Source organism: Schistocerca gregaria, chromosome 2, assembly GCF_023897955.1.
Source record: "Schistocerca gregaria isolate iqSchGreg1 chromosome 2, iqSchGreg1.2, whole genome shotgun sequence".
In the NCBI taxonomy this organism is placed as follows: domain Eukaryota; kingdom Metazoa; phylum Arthropoda; class Insecta; order Orthoptera; family Acrididae; genus Schistocerca; species Schistocerca gregaria.
The window spans coordinates 167,286,056-167,300,671 of NC_064921.1; the positions used below are offsets into that span (position 1 = coordinate 167,286,056).

The window sequence follows — 14,616 nt, forward strand, 5'->3', positions numbered from 1 at the left end:
AGTTACCTAGAACTTAGAACTACTTAAACCTAACTAACCTAAGGACATCACGCACATCCATGCCCGAGGCAGGAATCGAACCTGCGATCGTAGCGGTCACGCGGTTCCAGACTGAAGCGCCTAGAACCGCAACCTTTCCCTTCGCGGGCAGTGGTCCTGCAGGTTGACCTACTGTGACGTTTTCTATGCTTGTGGTAGAATGGTAATAAATTTTGATCTCTCATTCAGTAGTTTCCATAAATCGAACCTGTAGATTTCATCAATACATGTGATGAATTCCAATGTCTTCAGTCAAAGACCAGTTTCCTGATCCCAGAAATCACTTGTGCTATCAGATTTTTATATCAAACAAAACGACCGAATGAACTTCTCCTCACACGCTGACAACATGTGTAGGGTAAGACTAGGACTCCAACATATGTAAAAAGGAGGACCCAACTCTCAACCGTTTTCTAAAAAATCTAGTTTGAAAAGCTTAGACGCAGTTACACACTTTATTGGTCCTGTAATCTCGAAGTAGTACACAGCCGAGCGTTTCGTTTCGTAAGTGTGAGGTCTCTACATCAAAGAGTGCTGCTAGTATAACTGTTTTTGTGAGCTATATTTGGTGATATGGTTCGATATGCATCGTACGCAGCGAAAATGTGTGACCAACTCTAACCGTTATTAAAGAAAACCAAGTTTGTTTTGCAACAGACGCATTTCAAAAACCATGCACATGGAAAAACTCGGTGTTTTGTATTTTGTACTAATTATTGTTTCCCATGTTTCTAAGATCAGAATCATACCGGTTCGGGCAGTGCTTTATAAGTTACATAGCACACTTGTCACAAATCTAGATGCAATAATATAAATAAAAAGACTAAACTGATATGTTTGTATTTTCTCGTGTGTCCTTTTCTTATTTACAACCTTCTTAAGAAGAAACATTTTTCTCTGTTTTCGGAATAAACTTCAACAAAATAAAAAATGATTAATTACATTTCGACAATTAGTGCTGTCATAGTAAATATGTTGTTAGAGTTTCGTCTGAATAACAAAAACAGGGTACCAACAGCGATATTCAAGTTTATCAGATTTTTATACCAAACAAGACGACCGAATGAACTTCTCCTCACACGCTGACAACATGTGTAGGGACTGGAACAGGAAAGGGAGGTCATGACAGTGGCACGTAAAGTGCCCTCCGCCACAAACAGTTAGGTGTCTCGCGGAGTTTAAATGTAGATGTAGATGTAGGACAAACTGAAAAAAAGCTTCAAATGGCTCAGCGCTATGGGACTTAACTTCTGAGGTCATCAGTTACCTAGATGTCCTAACTAACCTTAGGACATCACACACACGCATGCCTGAGGCAGGATTCGAACCTGCGATCGTAGCGGTCGCGTGGTTCCAGATTGAAGCACCTAGAACCGCTCGGCCACACCGGCCAGCACAAAATTGAAATAGAAATATAAAAATGAACGTAACAGTAGAATTTCACAACCTGAAACCAAGCGCTATTGTGATTAATTTTAGCATTAAAATAGTTATCCTTCTGCATCTTAAATTTGTTTTAATGTATACGTATTAATGTGGCAGTAATCATACTTGAGTCCCCTATTACTTCCAAGAACTAGTCTGCCATCTTAGAATTGTAAAGTACTGTATAGAAGACGTTAAGGACAGGTGCTACCCACACTGGTTTCCTAAATTAAGTCCCAAACCTCTCTTTAGAGCTTCTTAGGTGAGGTCATTTGATACTGGTAACTGGGAAGTTTAGCTCGGCGCCCCTCATCGAGTCATTAGAATAGTTTTTGTTTATGTCGCAGCCATCAATCAGATGAAGCAGAAATATGTGGTAAGGGAAACCATCTCGTCTGTTTCAATTCATGTGTATCATAAGCGCAACCAGCCAGTTTTGGACCACAAGATCATTTTCAGGCAGCTTCGTGTAGAGAAGAGAACATTGTAATTTTTAATGTTATCCGGTTAAACGTAGCAAAATAAATGTTCATAACCGTTAACTGAGTTTTGGAAAATGCATAAAGCAAGAAAACTTCCGAGCAAACCATTACATGTAACCACGTACATAACACAACGCGAGTGCAAAGATATAACTTAAAATATAACGCTGTCTGAAGTAATATCTTCATTCCCTGACCGCGTTTAAAAAAAATGTGCTCTAATCCAAATGGTAAAAGATTTGATGCCGCTTATAAGAAAAGTATAAGTGACCATGGTAAGCACAATGAAATTCATAAAATTCGTAACAGGACTGCTTGTTGGAGCCAATGTACATAGTTGACGTTTGTTTTCTGCGGGTTGCTTCACTCAGCCACATAAAGTTCCGGAACCTTCTTGGTTATAACTACTTTATACAATCATCTCAATATATTTTTAAAGAATTATATTTATTCAGTTGTATTTCATCATAACAAAACACAATTGATCACTTGTCACGTTTTTCTGCGCTTATGTCTGCTCTTAAACGCTGTCCAACTGTTCATATTCTTAGATTTCTAGGAGGCTTTTCACACCGTCCCTTACAAGCGACTTGTAATTATATGGTGTGCCTGTTGAGTATCGTGCCAATTGTGTGACTGGATTCATGATTTCCTATCAGAAAGTTCGTAACAGCTGACGGAAAGCCATCGAGTAAAACAGAAGTAATATCTGGCGTTCCCGAAGAAAGTGTTACAGCCCCTCTGTTGCAACTGATCTACATAAACGAATTAGGAGACAATCGGAGCAGCCCTCTTAGATTATTTGCACACAACGCTGTCATTTACCATCATTTAAAGTCGTAACATGATCAAAATCAAATGAAAAATCAATTAGACAAGGTATCAGCATGGTTATAAAAAGTGACAATTGGCTCTAAGCCATGAAAGGTGTGAAGGCTTACTCATGATCATTAAAAGGAATCCGCTATTTTTTAGTTATTCGGTAAATAACACAAGTCTAAAGTCTGTAAACTCAATTAAATACTTAGGAATTTCATTTATGAATAACTTAAATTGGAACGGGCACATAGATAATGTTGTGAGGAAAGTAAATCGAAGGCTGCGTTTTATCGGTAGAACACTTAGAAAATGTAACAGGTCCACCGAAGTCTCTGGTAGCACTACGCATACCCACCCAAGTCTGGAGTATTGCTATGCTGTGTGGGATCCGCATCAGATAGGACTGACGGAGGAAATAGAAAAAGTTCAAATGAGGGCAGCATTTGTGTTATCGTGGGACAGGAAAGAGAGTGTCACGGATATGATAAGAGAGTTAGTATGTCAATCATTATTCGTTGCACTTGGATCTTTTCACGAAATTTCGATCACCAGTTTTCTCCTCAGAAAATGAAAATATTTTGTTGGCATGTACCTACTATTCGTTTACATGAGAAGTACACGTTCACTTTGCAATTACTGTGTATTAATTACAACTGAACAAAGACAAATAACCACATTTAAAATTTTGCATACAGGCCAACATTGCACCACTTATAAGTTGGTTACACAAGTTTTCTAAACATCGTGAATTTATAGTAACCAACCCGATCCACAGTGACGTGCTACAATAAATAATTATATATTCTTGATATAAGCGTAATATAATACGTACAAATCATAATGTACACCCTGAATTACTGTGGTCACAGCACAGAAAAATTATAGTGTACTTAAGGTAGATTTTTTTTTATTGTCACTATTCTCTGATGATGAGCGTTTACACCTCGAAATGAATGAAAGGGACCTCGTCGATCAGATCCTGAAGGCCACGTGAAGCAGTGCGGCCGTCGCATCATCGTGTGCCATATGACGTCATTGGGATGCGTTGTGGAGGGGCCTTGGGTCGTCACACCAAACTACCAACTGTTGTCGGCTTTCGGAACCTCGGAGCCGTTGCTTCTCACCCTATCAGCGCCTAAACTACCTTCAGGAGGTCAAGTCATCCGCGTTCCACTCCTACCACGAATCAAAAGTCGCCGACAGCGCTGAATGTCGAAACCAGGTTCACCGCATAGCCTCACACCCTCTAACCGCCCAGTTACGGAGGCGAACACTGAAATATGTAGTGCTACCAGTAGCCTTTGTCAGTTAAGATTGTAATCACTTTACATGAACATTAGGTGTCTTGCATACCTGTCGGGCTCTTTCGGTCACTTTGCTTACATATGCGATCAGTACCTGCTAAATTCCCCCTAGACACCGAAAATTGCGAACCGTCTCGAAACTGAGTGACGATATATAAAAAAATTTTACACTTATCATTATTAATAGAAAACTCTTGTATTTGAAGGTGATGAAGAACGTTCTAATGAGCACAAAATAACAAAAATAATTATATAGATTTTTTTATGTTTGTGTATGTAAACAGTACTTGTATCAGAAATAATTGTTTTAGTTACATGAGAACGCAGAAGTTACGCGAGCAACTAATTTTTAATAGTTTTAAACTGCAGTATTTTAAAGACATAAAATAAAAAATGAATTAACGCTGAGCGATTTGAGGTACTAATTACGTGAAAACAAACGAACGAAAAATGAAGGGAAGTCGCCGGCTCCCATTTTTTTCTCTCACGCATCCATTTATGATTCTTTTCCTACCAATTCTACCAATACTGTCGGTAGTCCTACCGTTTACGACGTTGTTTATATACTGTACCAAAAGTATCGAATCGAAGTTTTGCTAGAGCTCAACTACGCTGGTGACAAATTTTGAATCATTTGAAAATGTGTGACAAAGTGAAAGAAGTGGAGCTTGTTTGAAGTGGCGATTAAAACACAAATGGAAATCCAGAAAAAACCTGCTTTAAGTCTCCTTCACATTTCGATGTTCGCTACAATTTACATCGTGTTACCAATCCTGTGGCGTCCTTGTTTCGCGTGTTTACAAGTGTCAAAAACGAAATGTGTTCGGTGCCTACTTTACGACCTGGAATCTAGGTTTCCAGTCATCTGATGGTCATTTGTTAGAAATTTTAATTTCCTGTCTCCAGATTCCCCTACAGAAGTTTTGTAGCTACGGAGGCCGTAAAAAAATTTATCGAGGCAACTGAGATACGGAAGCCGCCGTTGAACACTCGCGACACGACTCCTGAAGGAGTGGGAAGTCGTTACGCGCTGTTCGTTATCTCCAAAGCCCTGTTAAGAAAAGGTCAAAGTTGTTTACACGAATATACAGGGCCAAAACTTCCAGTAGACAGGTCTGTTGCATCAGCAATCGAATATATTGATTTGGTTGACGGCACAGACCAAAATCCTTTACACGTGCTCTGTTGAAACAATTTGTCCTCTCCTGTGAATTGCGTAAATGACACAGAAGCGAAAATTTAAAGTACTATCTTCCTCTGCATAATCAGTCTTTTTCATTCTAGTGATTTATCTTTAGTTTAGGTAACGATGGAGTGATGTAGTCCTACAGCTATACAAAACGTAGCTTTGTGCTGAACACTATTTTCTACCCAAGCTACAATTATAGTCTCGTCTGCTAGAACACTACCGATTTCAGAAAGTGTACTCCCATCTGGAAATGACTACCATCCGATCTAACGTAGTCAAAAGAAACTATTAGGACATTTGTCATAGGTGAACCCCAGATAATGTCATATTTGATTTTAAGTTAAAAATAATTAAACAAATAATAATTGAACTCAGTTTCTTATTTGTAAGGACACTATTTTTCAATTAATGTTACAGAACGCTACCATTACTGATCTGTAGCTCTGGCAGTCAGTCTTCAGATGTCTTCCAGTGCATATTTAAAAATAAACATTTATACCCATTGCCTACACTTGATCGACGAAGTCAAACGGTTTCAGTTCTAGCAACTCATATGATTCGCTCAACGCTACACACTAACCAAAATTACCACGGTATCAGCCGTTATCTGACTTGAAAAATTTATGGATTGCAAACATTCTCGAAATAAAACGTGAAGATGCGAAACAAGTGACGCAATTACCAAATCAAATAGAAAAGAATGAATCAGATTTGTTGCTTTGACTTTTTGAAACAAACACTACCTGTATTTGCGATACAACCATATTCTCACGGCGTCAGTCTTTGGTGAGTGAATGGTAAAACAGTATGTAAGAGTTCCTTTTTTTTGCATAGTGTGCGACGCTGAAGCAGCATATAAGCCTATTCTGTCTTCTTTCCTGAATCACGTGAGGCGGTGACGAGAGTTTCAGAAATTTCCAGGTGTCACGTAATTTAGCCTACTACAGAAGATACATAAAACTGCCAACTCTGAACGCATTTCCAATTTTTTTGCCACTTCGTTTAAAAGGATGTGCTTCTAGATGTGTCTGTCCCATTGGGAACTATAACTTCTTAATCTAAAAGCAACGTACTTGCGTTTTAACTTACAAATACTATATTTTTATATCCTCCCACACACGTCTCGAGAAATGATCGTGGCGGAAGTTTAGATGCCGCATGGAGATTTAGTGACAAAAACGGAACAGAAAGACGGGGTAGGGGGAGGGGGGGGCAGTGGGAAATATAGTGATACGACGAATATCCACAGTCACACACCATAATGTGATTCGCGGTGTTTAGAAGTGACTTTAGACATTGATTTTTATCTCGTTGCTTAATACATGTTTGTAAATGCTAAGTAACAGCATGTGACCATTCGTCTGGGTGAATATCTACAACCAACGTCTTTTAATGGCAGGCAGTTTTCAAGCATCAGTAAGATACTTTTCTTTTTTGATTAAGTGTTCCCTCCTTATTCAATTGAACTGTATGCCGCAATGGCTTTTGTTACTCTCGGAAAAAATTCGATAACTGTTCTTCAGAGCAAAGAGAAGGGCTTTTAACTAAGTAATGGCTGCAGAAGCCGATTTACTGAAAGCAGGATGGGCTAGGAATGTTACCTTTTGAAGAAACGGTAATTGGGTCATTAAGGTTTAGCAAGAGCTATTTACATGGCGAGTTGGAGTAATCGCTGTCAGCAAGATTTCTCTGCAGATGGACGATGACTCAGTTACTCCGTCAGCGCCGACGCCTTCGTTGCGTGTAGGTTCGGCCTTCACTCCGCTTCATTCTGCTTCCTGCCGCGGTAAAGAGATCAGCTCTTCTCTGTTGCAAACAGGCCTCCACCTGTTCGTTGCCCGAGACGTATCTTGTTTACAACTCAGCCACATTCCAGCTGGTAATGAGTTCACTGCTACTTTACGAGGAGCCTAACGAGCGGCTAGATGCTTACGTAGATTACGTACTGTGCTGCCGTACACACCGAACTCCTTTTGTCTCATAAGTGTTGTACTGCCTCGGGTGTCAGTTGTACAAAGGTGTACTGCTTCTCATACTTCTAAATGAGTAATAAAATGTGAACGCTGACGTAAAACTGGTAAAGCTGTGGCAGATTGTACGAGTGTGTGCCAAAAATTTTATCGCTTTTAGGCGTTCTAAAGACAACAAAATTTCACCAAGGAAATTTGCCTTAGGTATTGACCAGTGCACACTCTGAGGTCCTGTAGGATGTCATAAGCTCTACGTCTGTCCACAGCATTATAACCCTTCTCAAGATCTTCGAAGATGACAGTACGTCGACAGATCCTCAGCAACTTCATCACGTACCCTGCCTGTCGTACACAAATTCTACATTTCCCACTTGTAATCCAACCTTTTTTTTTCGTCTTTTCGATTATAATCCTACAGAGGACCACGATTAAGCAACTAAACTGCGCAGTCCTTGAAATACGCCTATTCATTTCTTTCTTTCATCATGTCTTCTAACTGTTTCCTTCTTTGTGTTCTCGTTTTTGATTTAGGTTGGAAACACAATTTTTGTTTTTTATTCTGGTCTTGTCACTTGTTCTGTCTGTAAATTAACACTTACTTACACCAAATTACTCCAAGACAAGTTACGTTTTCTAATCCAATTTGTGTGGAAGTAATCTATAAAAGTGCAGGTAAAATACAACTCTATAGTTAATATCTGTGACCCTGTTGCACTTATTTTTCTAATGTATTACCCCTAATTTAAACATTGTGCCCATCAATTGAAATAGTTTCACAGACACTCAGTGAGTAGATTGTGAGGGTGAATTCATCAGAGAAAACTAATCACAAACGGTGAATCGACAAGGTACCATAAAATTCATTTCAGCGAATCTAATTCAGATCACATACAACAACAACTACGTACACTACATTTCAGTATGTTTAAAAGTGGTAAACATGAACACCGTTTTAAGTGACAAAAAGTCACAGGTGCACCGTTTTTCCACTCTGTGTCTTTCAACCATTAGCGCTAGCGATGTTCAAGGACGTTCTTCAAACTACTGTATGATGACTGTTGTCTTAGGGATACTAAATGCCATTTAGCATTCCGCACCTACGACATCGGATCGGATGGGTCAGGCATCAGGACTGTATCTTTGCATAACACCAAATCTTTCTCCATTTACTTTGTCGCTTTAGCCATACGACTATGGAACAAACTACCCTGCAACATGCGTTTTATCCGAAACGACTCTGCGTTCATGAGGAGGTTAATGTTTCAACTTTTGCTATCGGTGTATCTCAGCTGTCAGGATACTGCAGCTGTTTGCTTTCTATCCAAAATGGGACCAGTATGTAGCATTATAAAATGTATATAGTTTTCTCCTGACTCTATATTTCTTTCTTCTTTCCACCTCATTTGATGAACTTACTCAATTACTTCTCGCGCGTCCTCGGACCAATCAACTTATTTTTCACAATGATTCCTTCTGTTATGTGGTCATACGTTTCTGTTAGAAGTCACTTCTCATATTCGACAAGACAGTAATAAGGTAATTTCTTCACATTAAAAAGGCTAAAACGATCTATAGCTTTTTTTCTCTTTCTATTGACCAACAGGGATCACGTATATCTTCACTTCAATTTCTTTCTTTGTTGTTTCGCATTTCCCCATTGCTCTTCGATCTTCTCCCCATGCCCTCTTTCCGTTCGTTCTGTTCATCCTATGCCCGATGTTGTTCCCGATTTCTTTCTTCTTTTGTTTGAAAGCTTTCCAAACTTCGTGTTTTATTCTTAAGAAGTTTTTTATGCCATTTCCGATTCTTTGTTATTGTTTTTGTAGATATTTTCCTATTTCTGAGTTCCACAGTATTGTTGTTTCTCTACCCTCCTCTCTCTCAGTTGGTAGAAGTGTCCAAAGAAAATTAACTTTCGCTTTACCATCATTTCTGATATTTTCTGCATAATTTGGGAGATCTGCTCATTACTTCTCATTTTCAAACTCCGTTTAAATTATACTGTAGCCATCATTTTTCTAAGTATCCGTCTTTCAGATGTCCCTATTCTGTTCGCTTTAGTTCACCATTAAGATGTCACATGCATGTAAATATTCTGATCTTACCACCATGGCACAGGATTTCAGTTCTGTATTTCTAGATATGCATTATTTATTGAGATGTTCTTGTCAAAAAAAAATGCTCTTTTAGTATTATTTATCATAAAAGGTACCGCAAATTTTTCTATTTCATTCTGGTGTATAGTTTCTTCAGGATATATAAATATCTCTTTACTTTTTTCACATTTGTAATAAGTTTTTTTTTCTGCTGAAATCCTGAGACCCGTTCTACTCGCTATACTTTCCGGAAGATATGTTTGAGCAACTGTTCTGTCAGATTTTCTGAAAATACATCTGCAAAAGCATGACAGTCTGTCTCATTCGATTTGATTTCCTTCCCAAAATTATTACTTCAGTTTTGCGACTTGTTAGGTGCAGTACCGGAATCTTAGAATTTGTTCTAAAACGCAGTTAAACAATAAAAGTGGTAAACCGTCACCTTGTCTTACGGCAGTTTGTATTTTAAATGGTTCAGATGCGTATCACTTTAGCTATTGTATTCGTTAAGGTTCACGAATTATGTTCGCTAAATTTGATATAACACTAAATTCTCTAATGATTTTGATCTATTGTCTTTCTGGCTACAAAATCAAATGCTTTCTCGAAATCAATAAACGATGCTTTTATCAGTTTCTGGTTAACATCCTGTGGCAAATTATTGGTTTTAAGTTAAAAATCTGTTCTGGCAGGATCTTACCTTTCGCAAAGAACGCTGATATTCTCTACTACGATTTTAAGTTCGAATTGTAGAGAGTAGGAAATCCGAGGTCATCCCTGAAATTGAAAAATAAATTAGGTTGTCAGTCTGTAATTTTACTGATCTAACATTATACTTATTATCATTACTCAAGGTAGGGCCTTTCCGGACCACACGATATACAACATGGCGCATATTCCGCGTTAAATTTAGCTGTCCTTTGGGCACAAATTACTTTCATTTTCACAGATTTGGCTCTTGCACACTCGTCAGACCAAACTGTTCCGGCTGTAGGTTTACCCAACAAGTCAATTGTGAGGTCGTGCATTTTCTGCCTAAATATTTTCCTTTCACACGTTGTGTAATTACTGTTTCTTTCAGGTGATTTGTTAGTGCACTGATCAATTTCACTCTTTCAGTTTTCGCTTTATTGCGAGTTTCGTGAAATTCCGCAGTGGTTGGTTTCGCTCTTTTAAAACACAGAATTTTAGCCTTCGTTTTTCAGTATCCGAATACATGTTGATGTACTTTTCAGTTTCTGTATTTGCACTTTGTCTTTACGTTACTAGTTTAATATAATTTAAACTTAGAAATATTATTGATTTCTTTTCGTTGTTTCTTTTATATTACTTCGATGTCTCTTTTTTCTGTTTATAGCGAGTGTCTCAACCCCAAAAAGACACTCAGGCTTGATAACTGTGTGGTACTGTCTTTTTTGTATTTTGAGATCCACTGTCTATTATATGTAGCTACCTCTTGTAAATATGAAAGCTGTTCCGATTTTGGGACAACAGATTTCGTAACCAATCTTGCCTAGGCCAGTTCCCTGAATTTTATTAATACAATTACTATTATTGTACAGGGTGTAGGTAATTGATTACAACTTACCACAGTGCTGTAGAGAAAGTCGTGATGAACAATTTGCTATGGGACAGATAATTGTAGCTCATCAGTTCAGGGTACTGAACTGACTTACAAAAATGACTTAAGCTTAAGCGCATCTGCGGCGTGTGAGATTTTCAGTACTCTCCCGGTCTCTGGGAGAAAATTATTGGTCCTAGAGAAAAATTGAATACGATCTTTTATGTCGGACATTTGAAGCAGTTTAATTTTGTACTAGGATACGTTTTCGCTAGGGGCCGTGGTGTCGGAACTATGCAACAGGGACCTGCAAAAGTGGACCGAAACGCCCCCGGATCCTCTCACTCACGCCCCGGCTGTCATGACTTTTAGTATGTTGCTAATTGCTGTTCCTCCAACCACTCTGCAATAACAGTCGACTGCACAAACTATTTTTAGTATTGGACATCTTTTGTTGTGTTAACTTCCATTGGCTTTGTCAGCTATTTCGTAAACATTTTTATGTACACTTTCCTGTGAAGGTATTCAAAGAAAAAAGACTTTTTCAAACGTTATGCATAAACTAATTACGCTTAGAAATCGATCTCGACTTAACACCGGCGAATGCATTAGTTTCGCAGTAACAAGGCCACACATAAAAAACTAATTAACTGTTTAATTTCTGCTGTTCTAATTCACAAAATTTGAAGTAAAAACCACGCAAACATCAGGTTTACGATTTATAAGTTGGTGATTAAGCAGATGACCTCCCAACAGCCCATAAAACGGTGAGAAATAAATGTCGCCGATGCGAAACGATTCGTGTAGTGACAAATTTAAATACATTGATGAACATACTAAAAATCATGAGTTGAGCAGTGTAAGTGCGTGTGCAAAGGGGGGAGGGGGATTGCGTTTGAAGGACATTTTTATACGTTTCTCTAGAATCAGTCAAAAATCTCGGTCTCTAGCGGAAACGAATACCCGTACAAAATTAAACTACATTAAATTTGCTACAAAAAGTGTTCATTTTTTCTCGAGAACTAATACTTTGCACGCAATACTGAAAGTCTTTGACATACATTGTAGCTTTGATGGTTGTTGTATGGAAATTTGAGGTAGTTTTCCTACTTCATGGGCCACAAGTATTTTATATCAATTTGGTAGACCTCCTCTACACCAGTGTGGTATGCGGTAAACGATTTTTGTTTGCTGTGCACTGTAAAAACTATAATGTTTACTCGTTGAGGAGCCGGCAGCGGTGGCCGAGCGGTTCTAGGAACTTCAGTACGGAGCCGCGCCACCAGTACGGTCGCAGGTTCGAATCCTGGCTCGGGCATGGATGTGTGTGATGTCCTTAGGTTAGTTAGGTTTAAGTAGTTCTAAGTTCTAGGAGACTGATGACCTCATAAGTCTTATAGTGCTCAGAGCCATTTGAACTCGTTGAGGAAGTCTGGTAATGGTTAAAATGGCTCTGAGCACTATGGGACTTATCTTCTGAGGTAATCAGTCACCTAGAACTTAGAACTACTTAAACCTAACTAACCGAAGGACGTCACACACATCCATGAGCGAGGCAGGATTCGAACCTGCGACCGTAGCGGTCGCGCAGTTCCAGACTGAAGTGCCTAGAACCGCTCGGCCACTCTGGCCGGCGAAGCCTGGTAAGATAGGTGAAATACACGCATAAGTAAATAAACAAAAAGCCTAGCTGACTGACGCACAGTGTTTGAGTCCAGGGCAATGACCGCTCGCGGCGCTCTGTTGCAGATCACGTGCGTGGCACTAGTGGGGCCGAGCGCGGGCCTACCCGCCCGCGCTTCCTCGGGGCGGCCCCGCCCACGAGCAGACGACCTGATCGCGGGGACCGACTTCCTGTCGGTGTTCATCGGGTCGTCACTGCCGCGGACTCCCCAGAAGGTGGCCAAACCCAGGTTGCGGGACTCCACCACGGCGCCGGAGGACATCGGCTTCGGTGCCCGCCTGGCGCCCAAGAGCTCCAGCACAACTTTGACCTCTTCCCGCGCCACCCCGACGCCCTTTAGCGCTACCACCGAGAGCCCACTCTCTGGCCCGTCCACCCGCCACCAAGATTACAGCAGCACGTACGACAAACCACCGGCAGAAAGCGACGGCGAGACGTTCCAGTCTTCTACAGAACCCACCCAGCGGATCGAGGATTCCGCTTCCGAACTCCACTACAGGACTTACCCGCCACAGAACTCTCCCACGACGTCCGACGTCACCCTTCCTCCCGACAGCAGTATATCGGTAGTCACAGATATCGTCACATCGAAACAGGAACTGATATCACTTACCGCCGGAGACCCTAATGATGGCGACCAACACGCCAGTGACGGCGTACTCTCTGCGTCGAGGATCACCAGCTTCTATGTGCAGCATCAGGATGAAAACACACGTGGCACTCAGCATCGTAGCCCTCACCAAACCTCAACGAATGGTGCATACCACAGCAGTAGTCCGCACAATTCTGTGCCAGACCCTAATGTCCACTATCAGTCGTCAACAGGTCGAGGTGCCGAGACAGGAAGCCTGTTTCACAGCAGTGTTGGTCCCAGTCCCAGCTATCACACTGTAACGCTCCACGAGCAGCGTCAAGACCACAGTTACCAGGGACACAGTACTGCCTTTCCCCAGTCCACCTCCAATTCGTGGTTCTCCTCCCATCCCACTCAAGCTACTCAAATAGTTGTTAACCACCCTGGACAGCCGACTTCTCGGCCCGAAAGTTCGACAGTACAACAAGTAATCTCCGTCCGGGTCTCTTCGTCGGTTGTGCAGGGTCCCTCATCACCGCCCAACACTGCACGAAGTAAACCGTTCGGTACAGCTCAACCGAGCGATTCTCCATTTCACCACAGCAGTGAATCTTCCAGTCACGACAATTTTGTCTCTAGTCGGACGGAAGATGATGGTGCGAGGCAGTACTCGCAGACGTCGTTGCCCGATTCTGCACAGGCGTCTCAAGAACGAGCCGTGGAGGACCAGCAGCAGGTGGTTCCCACGTCACTCGTGACCGAGGACCAGCCGGCGGCGACGGCTGTACAGCGCAGCCAGTTCAGCGTCGAGGAGTCCTCCCCATCGGATATCTCGGCGTTGCACGCGCAGCGAGACCACCACAACAGGCAGCACAACTACCACGACGATGGCAGCGACCAGACGATCGCCACAGTGGTAGAGGTGCCAGCGCCCGCCGTGGTCAACTACGAGTCACGCGTGTCGTCGCCCACATCCAACAGCCGCGTCCAGTTCTACAGCGGGCCGCCGCCGAGCCAACCCGAGCCGGTGAGGCGCCACGGTTGGACTCCTCAGCGCGGTCGCAAGAGTTTCGGTCACCAAGGCCAACAGCAGCAGCAGCAGCAGCAGCAGCACCATCAACAACAGCAGTCGCAGCAGCAGCAAGACCAGCAGTCGCCAGCTCACCACCATCAGAGCCACTCTGAACCCTCAGAGCACAACTACGAGCAACCCGAACAGAACTATGAGGTGGACGAGCAGCTGAGTGTAGTCACCAATGGCCGTGCACACGGCATCCAGCCCCAAGACGCGTCGCAAACCACTCAGCCCTCGACGGCCCCTGTGTCTGCGCCAGAAAATCCGCAGGTATGATTATCGCTTATTTTTTACCTAAATTATTTATTCTGTCTTCACAATTGCAGGCTCATTATCTAGATAGACAACATAGGCTCACGACAAACATTTTTGTGTATAATCTAATGTGTACAGCATAT

At 41.5% G+C, this 14,616-nt stretch overlaps 1 protein-coding gene across 1 annotated transcript in view; it reads left to right on the forward strand.

Moving 5' to 3' along the window:
• Positions 1-14,616, forward strand: part of LOC126336598 (putative uncharacterized protein DDB_G0271606) — a 486,990-nt gene that overhangs the window by 456,771 nt on the left and 15,603 nt on the right. The window contains exon 2 of the mRNA XM_050000463.1: positions 12,635-14,488. Coding sequence (XP_049856420.1) covers positions 12,635-14,488 — 1,854 coding nt within the window. The remainder of the gene's footprint in view (positions 1-12,634; positions 14,489-14,616) is intronic.